This window comes from Chrysemys picta, chromosome 2 (assembly GCF_011386835.1).
Source record: "Chrysemys picta bellii isolate R12L10 chromosome 2, ASM1138683v2, whole genome shotgun sequence".
NCBI lineage: Eukaryota > Metazoa > Chordata > Testudines > Emydidae > Chrysemys > Chrysemys picta.
The window spans coordinates 9,451,635-9,464,101 of NC_088792.1; the positions used below are offsets into that span (position 1 = coordinate 9,451,635).

The 12,467-nt window shown below is 45.2% G+C and overlaps 1 protein-coding gene across 8 annotated transcripts in view; it reads left to right on the forward strand.

The window, feature by feature from the left end:
- Positions 1-11,005, forward strand: part of GUK1 (guanylate kinase 1) — a 53,363-nt gene extending 42,358 nt beyond the window's left edge. For 3 of the 8 annotated variants that reach the window (XM_065582580.1, XM_065582579.1, XM_065582581.1), the window contains 4 exons: positions 2,128-2,266; positions 3,219-3,303; positions 5,224-5,309; positions 9,038-11,005. In XM_065582580.1, the coding sequence (XP_065438652.1) occupies positions 2,128-2,266; positions 3,219-3,303; positions 5,224-5,309; positions 9,038-9,073 (346 nt within the window). In that variant the 3' untranslated portion in view covers positions 9,074-11,005. Of the gene's footprint in view, positions 1-2,127; positions 2,267-2,614; positions 2,794-3,218; positions 3,304-4,514; positions 4,651-5,223; positions 5,310-9,037 lie in introns of those variants that run through there. The other 5 variants (XR_010598180.1, XR_010598179.1, XR_010598178.1 and 2 more) reach the window with 4 other exon arrangements.
- The last annotated feature ends 1,462 nt before the right edge of the window (positions 11,006-12,467 follow it).

Here is a 12,467-nt window from a genome sequence, read left to right on the forward strand (position 1 = left end):
ATGGGTCACCTTTACATAAAAAGGGCATGCTGTACAGACAGATACTGACAAAAGGAATGCTTGCTCACACACACTATAGCAACTGCTATCATACTAGCAGAGTATATGACCGTCTACACTCCGCTTGTAATCAGATAGCGGGCTGGACTAGCGGATCTCTTGAGGTCCCTTCCAACCCTACCTTTCTAGGATTCTATGAGCACCTGTGGGGAGGGCCTGGGATCAGGGTTGGGTGGGGGCGAAGTTTCACAAGAGGAACTACAGCTTAACCTCTGCCTGAGAGTATGAAAGCCTTCTCTAAAGAACTGCTCTTTCTCTTATCCTCTGTTGCCACCATGTGGCCACTCAATTTAACTAATTTAACCCTCCATAGCCACCTCAAAACATTTTCTCAGGTTTTCTCCTCTTACTCTTTATCATTTGTAGTACATGAGCCCCAGCCACGGACCAGAACCCCATTGTGCTAGGTGCTGTACAACCCCAGAAGAAGAAGATGGTCTCTGCCCCAAGGAGCTAACACCATTTATTACAGTATTCAGATAATTGGAGTCACTGCTCTTTAGATGTTAGTTTGTTCTAAGAGGATCATAGCATTTGGAGGGAAGGTCAAGGCATATCAGATGCAGCCCACAGTGGGGAAAGCATATGCTCATCTTTGACAGTCCAAAGGAAAAATATTTTAATACTCCTCTTCTTAACTTGGTATCTTGGCAAATGCTATGAAGGATACGGCACTCTTCAAGCGAATTTATTAGTATGGAAACTTGTGACCTCTTATAGAGAAGTAACCTTGTTCAGTGGCTTTTCCTCCTTAGTCCAAACATCTGTGATTCATAGATTCCCGGGCCAGAAGAAGGCCACTGTGTTCATCTAGTCTGACAGCCTGTATAACACAGGCCAGAACTTCCCCCCAAAAGAATTCCTATAGCAAATCTATTAGAAAAAGCATTGTCATGATTTAAAAATTGTCAGTGATGAATAATCCATAACAACCCTTGGTAAATGGTTCTGCCGGTTAATTACTTTCACTGTTAAAAATCTATGCTTTATTTACTGTCTGAATTTGTATAGTTTCAACTTTGAGCCATTGGATTGTGTTCTACCTTACTTCTGATGTTGTCACCCTTGTAGTCCTTGGGGATTTGTAGGGGCTCTGGTGTTTGTGCCTCTCCAAAGAAATGATGTCATTGCTAGCCTGTAACTAAGATGCTCTTTGTTTATCTCAGTGGAATGCAATGCCATCTCGTTAGCCATTTCCATACACTTAATTTATCTTGATGTAACAATATGCACTTGTATGAAGCTCTAGGCACCTATATGGTTTTATAAGAACATGTCAGATTCTGTGGTCTCAGCCCACAAAATCTAATTCTCCAGTACCCACCATAAAACTCCTCCCTCTTTGCCAGCCCCTTGTGAACAATTTATTCCCCCGCCCCACTTCAGGGCAAGCCTGGGAGAATAGCTAGGCCTTTCAGCTTGCCCAGTAGGCCAATGTATGTGGGCCGTCTTGGAAAAGGGGGTGGAGGAAATCTAGAGATGGGGACCAGTCACTGAGACAGTCCTGCTAGCCACCCCCTCCTATTGAATCCAAGGAGCTGTGGTCAAGTCCCTTAGCAGACTAGAACTGCTGCAGTTTCCCATGAGGAGATAGAGGCAACTATTAACAAGATATGTACAAATAATAATGCCTGGCTGTTATATAGCACGTCTATCTGTAGATCTCAAAACTCTTTCCAAAGGCGGTCAGCATCATTATCCCCATTTTACAGCTGGGGAAGCTGAGGCAAAGAGAGTAGAAGTGACTTGCCCAAGCAGGGTAAGCTAGGAATTGGACCTGGGTCTCCTGAGTCCCCCGTATTATGCCCTATCCACTAGGCTACACTGCCTCCATTTCTGAAATTTCCACTTCTAGTTCACTCACCTCCCTCTTGTGACCATGTGGAAGACACCTCTAGGGACGGGGACTGGGAAATATCAATGCAAAAGAGAATGTCGGTGGTGAGGCATAGATTGTGAACGGTTCTTAATGCACGAGGAATAGATAACTAAGGTTCCCTGGGTCTCCCTGCATGGCAGCCCCATCCCGGTGTCCAGTAACTAACTTCTTCTCTCCCTTCCCCCCAGTAAAGCTGCAGTGCAGGCCGTGCAGGCACGGAACCAGATCTGCGTCCTGGATATCGACTTGCAGGGCGTCAAGAGCATTAAGAAAACTGACCTGAAGCCGATCTACATCTCTGTCCAGGCTCCGTCCATAGAAGTCTTGGTGAGTGATCCAATTCATGGATGAATTCAGTGAAGTGATGAGAATTTCCTGCCTCCCCTCCATTGATCAATTTACTATATAACCCCCAAAACAGGTAATGGATTTTGATCAAACCTCTGCCTATCCTCTCTCCTCCCTGCTCCTTGTGTTGGCTTTGTGCACACTCAGCCTTCTCTTTAAAAGGCTCCGACAAGACCATCCTTCCCCCACTTTGTTTCTTCTGTTTTTTACCCTAAGTCCATTATGTGAGGGGTGTTTCTCCTTAAGAAGAAGCAAGGCCAGGCCGTGAGCTGCTGCCGCAAAACCAGCTCCAAAGTGTCGCCTAACAGCTGCCATTTATACCTCCAGGGCTGTTCAGTTGGCAGCTGCATTGCAAGAAGCAGCACAGTCCAGTGGCCTGAGCACAGGGCTGGAAGCCGGGAATTCCTGAGGTCAAATCCCAGTTTGGACAGAGACTTGCATTGTGGCCTGGGGCAAGTCAGTTAACTGTTGGCGTTAGTGAGGATATACTTCCTTACATCCCATGGTATGCGTGCGGCTTTATTGATCAGGGCCACAGCCGGCCTCTTGATCTATTCCTTCTGGCCAATGGGCAGCGCAGTGTCACCTAGCTCCAGAAACAGCCATGCGCCAGGGGAGAGGGTGTTTGAAATGACTTCCTGTTCTCTGCCTGTGGCACATGACAGTCTAGTCTCCTGTGGGCTGTAACACTTTGGTCTCATTCCAGTTGTTGGGTTTAGTGTGTGGGCGCTGGGTGGCGTTGGTGGCCTTGATATACAGGAGGTCAGGCTAGACAATTTGATGGTCGTTTCTGGCCACAAACATGATGACTGTGACTTGGAGCCCTTTGAGGGTAGTTGTGATGGCAGTAATGGGACTTGGGGGCCAGGGCTGACTGTTCTCCAAACGGTGCTTGGAACGTGCATTTACGCTTGTCGTCTTTGGGCTATAGGAAAAGAGACTGCGCGACAGACGGACGGAGTCCGAAGAGAGTCTACAGAAGCGGCTGAACACCGCTCGTGTAGACATGGAACTTAGTAAGTACAGGAAGCTCACAGAGACACAACCCCAGTGGGGACTGGGGGCCGGGGGCGGGTGGGAGGAGAGCACATCAGAGTTTTTGGTGCCTTGTCATACACAGATGTCTAGCACCCTGTCTCGGGGGTTTATGGCAGGTCCGGCCAGATGAACTGACTACGACTATTTGGCAGCTGGGAGCTAATTGCAGGGGGAAGAGGGGATTCACTGTCCTGGATTGCCAAAGAGGGGCGGGGCCATGTCACCGCTTAAACTAGCATGGAAATCGCAGCTGTAAAGACCTCACAGGCACCGGGTGTGTTTGTGAGAGAGAACACCTCAGCCTTCCATTGTCTGCGTAAAACCTTAGGCACTAACTGTGAAAATCCTCCTCTCCGGTCCCTTCCCCCTCCTTCTGAAAGATCAGGAGCCCTGACTCCCTTCCCTCACCCCTTGGCACAGCACCATGGGAAAGATCACCTCCCCCTGACAAGTGGGAAGGACCTCCTAGCCCCTTCCCACCTCCCCTCACTCCTCCAGACCAGTTCTTCCCATCCCTGGCTTCCACTTACATCCTCCCTTCCCCCACTCCCAGGCATGAGGGGAATGGGGCAGTTCAGTCTCAAAGCTGTTAGGAGGTACTAGGGCCACTGATGTACTGTTCAGTGTTACACTGTTCTTAGTGCTTCAGGGTTTGTGTAGAGCAGTGGTCCCCAACACGGTGCCCGTGGGAGCCATGGCGCCCACTGGGGCATCTAAGTGCGTCTGCGTACTGGCCGGCGGACAAGCATCTGCTGAAATGCCGCCGACAAGCAGCGTCGTCCAGAGGCGTCGCCGCCAAAATGCCGCTGATTTTCAGCGGCGCCTCTGGATGGCGCTGCTTGTTGGCGGCATTTTGGCAGTGACGCCTATTGACGTTGCCACTTCTCGACAGCATTTTGGCGGATGCTTGTCCGCCACCATGGTCCGCGGTGGCTCGTCCTCTGGCGCCCGCCAGACGAAAAAGGTTGGGGACCACTGATGTAGAGTGAATGGAGCTTGTTGGGTTTTTTTGTTTGTTTTTGGGGCTTTTTTTGGTTTTTTTTAGTACCAACCACACCATAAAAATACTTTGACAGCTATTAACGCACTCCAGGGTGGCTGGGAGCACTAGGTTAAGTGTCAAGATTTTAATTTATTATGAAGTAAAGTGAATTTCATTTTTTAACAGCTTCCCTTATTTCTATCTTAGGTCCTTACGTGGCCCCCCTCAGGGTAGTATCCGAGTGCCTCACAATCTTTAATGTATTTATCCTCACAACACCCCTGTGAGGTAGGGAAGAGATGCTATCCCCATGTGACAGATGGGAGAACTGAGGCATAGAGAGGTGAATGACTTGCCCAAGTTGACAGTCTGGTTTTTTTGTTCGTTTTTGTTCTGTTCGTACAGCACCTAGCACGATGGGGGTCCCAGTCCATGACTAAGGCTCCTAGGTAAATAAATTCACACAGGTAGTCTGTGGCGGAAGTGGGACTTGAACGCAGGTCTCCCAAGTCATAGGCTAGTGTTCTACCCACTGGACCTCTTTCCCTTTAGTTGCATAGAGTTGTTTAAAGGGAAAATCTTAGAGTTGCCTCATCAAACTATACTTCCGCCTTTAAATTGCTGACGCTTTCCTTGTTCTATCCCATCTTCCACATCCACTCCTCTTACCTGGGAGAATCCTTTGTCGTTTTCAGCTCTTAGCCTGATGCAATCTTAAAACTAGACTTGATCTAAGTAGAATGCAGCATGCTCTCCTATAAAATTACTTCACAAGGAGGCTTGACAGAGGAGATTATTAGCAGTGGCTGAAATAAAATAAGACTGTTAAGAGTCCACAAGAATTAGAGTCCCAAAAAAGAAGGCGAAGGAGCGAACGGTCCTTTTCTGTGTTCTAACTCCTGTTTTGATTCACTAGGTAATGAACCTGGCCTTTTTGACCTGATCATCGTCAATAATGATCTACAAAAAGCCTATTCTGAACTGAAGGAGATTCTTGCAGAGGTAAGTCATTTAGGGCTCTTCTGCCAGGGGGTACGGTCGAAGCCATTGTAAATGGAGAGTCAACTGTTAGAGAGCATCAGAAGGAAATGCTTGACAAACATTCCGTTTCCGAGAGAAGGGTTATAGCCCTGACTCAGTAAGATGTCCAAGCACATACCAAACTTAAAGAGGGAAGTCTAGTATGCAGATTTTTTTTCCTGGTCCAGGACCAGTATTTGCAAAAGTTTACCCAGGGCAGGGGCCGTGTCTTCTGTAGTGTTGGACTGGGCCCAGCAGAGTGACATTGGTCAGAACATAATCAGTAAATGCACTGACCTTCATGCACCCAAAGCCAGGACCCAGTTGTTGGCTTCGGGAGCCCTAAAGGTCACTGCTGTCCAAGCAGTTCCTTCTGAAGATTGAACATGGGTGTTGTAACAAAGAGCAGAACTTTAAGCTTGGCAGTTAGGGTAGGAGAACTGTATCTTGGACAGCAGGGCCTCTGAAAAGGACATAGGGGTCCTGGTGGATAACCAACTCAACACAAGCTCCTAGTGTGATGTGGTGGCTAAGAGGGCTAATGGGATCCTTGAATGTATAAGCAGAAGTGTTTCAAGTAGGAGCAGGGCAGTGGGGTTACCTCTATATCTGGCATTAAGTGAGACTCTTGTGGAGTTTTGTATTCAGTTCTGTGGTCCACAATTCAAAGAGGATGGTGAAGAATTCGAAAGGGTTCAGAATAGAGCTACAAGAATGATGCAAGGTGTAGCCTGATATAGGGTGTACTGATAATATTAATTTGGATAATATGGGAATGTAATTTATTTATTTTATTTTATTTAAATAATATTAATAATTATTAATAATATTAATTAGTATGGGGTTTAGGCTTGCCAATATGTTTGATTAGAAGATAAAAGTTTTTGTTCTGAATTAGGCTTCACAGAATTTATAAAGAACCCTCGGGGGTATGACAAGAAGCTTACACTGAGACAGATATAGTTTTAAAGACTTTTTATTGAAATTAATAATAGTAAGTAAATGATAAAATACCCAGAGTTACAAAGTTACAATTGCATTACTGCTATTTAAAAGATACATATGATGATATAGTATTACATGCAACAAAGCTTTGGTTAACATACTCACACCCTTTTTTGATAACCTGGTGGTAAGAGACACAGGAACAGCCTTGCGGTTTAGGTTTTTTAATTTTTGTGTGAGGGATGCAGTGCTTAAAAAATGCTAAGCGCTATTAAAGCTGACTAGGGTTTACTTGACAAACTTAAATAAAAACCTAATAAACAAACTAAGAATAAAACTTAGGGAAACCAAGCTTAGCCTAGTTCCCTTGAAACTTAAAGTTTAAGAAAAACAACAATAGCCTACAAATAGTAGCAGTTATCGTAGATAGAGTGAAGAAAGTAAATAAAAATGGAGTAAAGTGAGAATGGAGATGGAGTAAAGTAAGAACGGAGATACTTTATTGAGGTAGGTTACCTTTTTTATAGGGTAGATGCCGGACCTTCTTCCTTTTATGCCCAAATTTTATTCCTTACCCACAGAAATGTTAGGGTACACTTACCCCATAGGCTAGTATGTCTGTGCGTATTGATGACAGGTATGTACACACATCAGTCTTTTGTGGTGTACTTGCTAAATCTGTGGGGAAAAACCCCTATGCCATTTTTTATTGTTTGTTGGTCTAGATAAAAGGTCATGGACATAGGCGTGGGGACTCCTCTATTTAGGTAACAAGCTCTAGGTCAACTTTGCTTTTTGAGTAAAAGGTCTTAATATGGGTCTGCTCACTTTGCCTTAGCTTAACATACAGGATATGGCCTGTAGGTCTCTTGCATTACAGCCAAACTTACTTTAATATAAATCTAAACCTATTACAATACATCAAATACTTAAACTATAAGAAAAGATATATATGCACGCACGCAAGCAAGCAGGGCTACAGACCCCTCTTTGACGGGGTGGTTTGCACCAAATGAATCCCGTCGCACAGGTAGGATGTAGGTGGTTAAGTATTTATGGGAACAGTTTTAACACCATTTTTATAAAGATGATAGGTTGGGTTAGACTGAATAATAGTAATGTTTTTAAAAGTAGGAATAGGTGAAATAACTTAATTTTTTATGGAATAAACAAAAATTTGGTTTTGTGACAGGACACTCCAAGGGACCATATTGGTACCTCTTTTGGTTGGTAACCATGCAAAATTGGTTATTTTCAGCATAGGTTACCCTTTTTATTGGAGTTTTATACGTGGTCAGCCTTATTAGGCATGACGATGATGAATTCCATACTCTCTCTCCCTGTAGTTTACACAGAACAGTGTTTGTTTCAAACACGTTACACCTACAGATGTACTGAGGCTCTTTTTAGAGCAACATCTGTGGCACTTTTTGAGTTGGAGTGTGATAGACCACCAGGGGAGGTGCATTAATGCATTTCCTATAGATGATGTTTTTGAGGTGACCTATAGAATGGACAGCAACTAATTGCCTGTACACATCCTTGTTTGGGTTAAACACTGGTAACAAGACTGTGAATGAGACATACAAGGATTGTGCCATTATACAATTTTTTGAAAGAAAACAACTGTTTTGGTTGGGGTGAGGTGTTACAGCAGACTACCTTCAGATGATTGGGTATTTTAGGATTTGGAGTGATCAACACCGGAGCCTTGACAATGGCCTGTTTTTGCTGCGATATTGCTTTCGTGTGTTGCTCAGTCCATTTCCATTGGCCACCTTTTTTTTTTTTTTTTAAAAGAGCTGGTACAAGGGACCTGCAATGGAAGCAAAATTGAAAATGAAATCCCTGTGGTACCCAGTTAAACCCAAAAAAGGATTTTAAAGGGTCCTGTGGTAAAGGCAATGTTTGGATTGCATCTACTTTTTGTTGTGTTGGGGTTCTACCCCATTTTGTCAGGGTGAGGCCCAAGAAAGAGACACGATTGGCCATTAGCTGTGCCTTGGCCGGATTGCACTTTAGCCCCGCTTCCTTGATTTTCTTAAACGTTAAGTGTCAAGGCAATTAGGCTAAGCTTGGTTTCCCTACGTTTTATTCTTAGTTTGTTTATTAGGTTTTTATTTAAGTTTAAGTTAATATAAATCTATAAACCTATTACAATACATCAAATACTTACACACCCACATCTTTTCTTATAGTTTGTGTGTGTGTATATATGTGTGTATATACGCACACACACGCAAGCAAGCAGGTTAGTCCTATAGGCTACAAAGGTCAGAAAAATCTACTTTACAGTGAGAGATTTAAGACTGTTAATCTATTTATTTTAACGAAGAGGATGTGAAGAGGTGATTTGATCATGGTCTATAAGTACATGGGAGAAGATGTTTTAACCTAGCAGACAAAGGCGGAATGAGATCTGATGGCTGGAGGCTGAAGCTAGACCTATTCAGATAGGGAGCAAAGCACGCGTTTTTAACCCTGATAGTGAGAGAACCATTAGAACAATTTACCAAGAGATGAGTTCGATCATGTGAAGTCTCTCTCTAAATCCAGACTGGATGTATTTCTAAAAGGTGTAGTCCATTTCGGCCATAAAATACGGGCTTGATGCAAGGGTCACTTGATGAAATTCTATGGCCTATTCTATGCCAGAGGTCAGACTAGATGATCATAATGATTCTTTGTGGCCTTACAATCTATGAAGCTATAAATTATTTACAGAGAGCAATACACGATCAATCGTTTTCTTCATCTGCTTGCAGGAAATCCAGAAGATCCAAGACTCCAAGAATTCCTGAGTTCAGTCTGCTTGGCCGCCATTCCTAACGTGCTTCACAGCATTCTGTTCCAAGAGAGACATTCCCTTTAGCCTGATCCCCTTCTGAGTTACTATGACATTTATAGTAAAAAAACCAAAACAAAAGCAAAACCAACCTTATATTTATATTAGCCGGGGCTTCTGCCACTTTGTGTGCGCACGCTAAAGCGTCCAGTGCTCTTCTAGGTTTGCATGGAGATTTCAGACAGACAGTCTGAAAGTCCCTGTACTGTATTTCCTGAGCAGAATTATTCTGAATTCACTCGTGTAGCCTGATCGTAGATACAGCCCATGCTGATACAATCAGTGCATGTAGTGTGTGAAACTGTAAGCAGTGGTCTCCTCCATAGCATTTTTGGTGGATACTCCCTTCCCAGCCCTGGGCTGCCTGCACCAGAGGCCACCTGCAGAGGGAAACTGCTTAGTATGACCTGACTTGATCTTCCTCCTGCAGACCAATAGGTTAAAGTGTGAAGTGTCATCAGCTGGCCTGAAGTGACCAACTGAGAGAAGAGATGCAACTGAAAAGGAAAGAGACGGGCTGAAGACAAACTCAGAGAGAGGACGGTGCTAACGCTGGTGCCCCCCTTCTCCCCACCAAATGTTCCACTAAGGATCATAGAATATCAGGGTTGGAAGGGACCTCAGGAGGTCATCTAGTCCAACCCCTTGCTCAAAGCAGGACCAATCCCCAGACAGATGTTTGCCCCAGATCCCTAAATGGCCCTCTCAAGGATTGAACTCACAACCCTGGGTGTAGCAGGCCAATGCGCAAACCACTGAGCTCTCCCCATTGAAAGCTCCCACTCTTTCCCTTTTGTCCTTCCATTAGGCAGTGGCTCCAGCCACCATTCCTTTAGGTGGTTGACTGGCATTCTCAGCGAGTCTCTCTGCTTGATCTCGATGCTGCTGCTGGCTAGCTCTCCTTTTAGCAGAGCTTGGGTTGCTCCAAACCTCAGTCCTCGTGCCCAGGACCTAGCCAGGTGAACTGCTGGCGTTGCTTGAAAAAATTGGAGACCCGCTTAATCTACCAAGAAATAAAATCACGTCCTGACTTCTTCTGGCTCAAAGGAGTTCCTAGGGGAGCAATTGTTCAGCGCCTGCCCGCCCTGAAAGACTGTGGGATGTGGTCATATATGTTGTTCTGTATGAAGGCAGTGGTGGAAAGGTTTGGGTGTTCCCAAGTTCAATTCTTTGGGGAATTTCTTTCCAGGCTGTGCAGCGCTTTTATTCCTGGAAGAAATTTAAAATGCCCCATTTTATTGTCAGAACAGTTTCTGAGACCTCTCTGCCTTTAAAACTTCAGGGTTTCCCTTCAACTTGAACATTTTAGAGCCAGCTTAATTCTGAAAGATCCAAACCATTTAACACCTTTTCTCCTTGATGGTTTTCCAAAAGGAAAAGTTGTGGTTGTACCTACCATTCCCCAGGTTATCCCCCTTCTCTACCACCACCTACACCCATACGGTGAATGGTAGAAGAGGAACGTTCTTTCAATGTCCATTTCCTCACAAAAATTGCATGTGATCTGACAGCAATCTTCATCCTGGTTTCCGGGAGGTTGTTCATTAATTCCAAAGTTTTCCCTCTCAGGCTCATCCCAACATGGATTGGGGTGGAATTAGCAATATCATCTGTGCTGGGCCCTTACAACTCCAACTGTTAAGAGGAACAATGAGGACTGAAATCTTGCTTTCCTGTCATTGCCCTGAATCTGCAGGCAGACGAGCTCTATGTCTTAACTGAGTGATCTCTGTATTCCAGAAGAACTGTGTGTGTTTTAGGAGGGAAATTTCTCACTTATGAATGGAGGGTTAGGGATAGTGGGGTGGTGGTAAAAACACCTGAGCCCTGACTACCCTAATGCTCCTACGAGTGGTGAATTAAAGATTTGGTTTTGTTTTTTACTTTATTTTTTTGCGTGTGTAGCCTGCCTCTCTCATTGGCTGTGTGTATTATTCTGTCCTTGGGGTTCCTTCTCCCTTGAGAGTGCCTTGGGAGATGTGAGCATAAGGAGATTCTGGGAACCAATGCTCCAAGGCCCTATGGGAGATATTACAGCCATGATCTAAGGACCAACAGTTCCACCAATGATATTTCCCATGAGACCATCCTACATTTCAGGCCACGCTGTCTGTGCCAGGATCCCACAAACTTTTCCCTTATTCCAAAGATTGCCTGATGGGAGTTTAATCTGTGCCTGACCTCTGTCAGCACAGCAGGAAGCCCCCCTGACCTTAAGCTGTTCAGATAACCCTAAATTGTGCACTAATCCCACTATACAAATCCCCCTCATCGATAAGCAGAAATTCCACTGCTTCCCCGAACGGGGCCCTTGAGACATGGTCAAGGGTTCTGGTATGTTCCAGCCAAAAGAGAACTGCAGAAATGAGTGACGTACAAAGCTGGTTGCTTAACTGAAGAAAACTGAGTGAAGAGCAGGGGGGAGGTGTTTCCCTGCCACCCAGCATGAGCCATTATGGCCTCGGGCAGGAGAGCAGGGCAAGGAAACTAGTTTGTGTGCCAGCTACCAGAACCGAAGAGGGTCAACAAACAGCACTAAAGATGAAAAATTAACATTCTTCTCTCTTTTCCCCATCTGCCCCTTTTAATAGTCGTCAGTAGTAGTAAGACAGGTAAGAAATTCCCCCCCTCCCTCCCTTGCAATATTTATTTTTTATTTGAGCGTGTTCTTCATTCCAATGACGTATCCTGTAGAGCATCAGCCTGGACTTGGTAGGTGGGGATGGACTAATGACCTAATAGGTCTGTCCCAGCTCTGCTGAGTCTGACCTGATGCCATTTCCCCTTTTCCCTCAAACACCCTCTGAACTCTCATGATGCCAGACCCTCTACCTAACTCCTTTCAGTGCAATGGGAAATCAATGAGTGGTAGCTGCCTAGGTGCCCAGGCCCCAGCTCCCTGTAGGGTCTCAGGCATTGCAATGCTGAGCGTCCTGGCAGCTGATGGTTAAGTGCCTGGAAAATCATAGCACCGTGCTGTGATCCAGGGAGCCAAGTTAGGCACTTAGGCTCCCTCTGCAATGAGGGGAGAGAGAGGCACCTTAGAATGCAATCCACAAAAGCCAGCATGCTAAGCCAGGAGCCCTGGCAGCTAGCCATGGGCCCATGCGGACAAGAGAGGTGTGTGCTAAGTTCCACTCCTGTCGGGGAGAGAGGTGCCCAACGCTATGATCCATGAACAGGAACCCAGCCTCTGGAGTCAGGTGGTTTAGGTGCCTAAGTCGTTTCTGAATGAATGAATGAATTTGCTGCCTTCCTCGCTCTGCACAAAAGACGGAGAGGGGCTGCTGCTACACCTAGCTTATATTTTTTAGCCCTGTAGTTGGAGCACTGACCTGGGGTATAGGAGA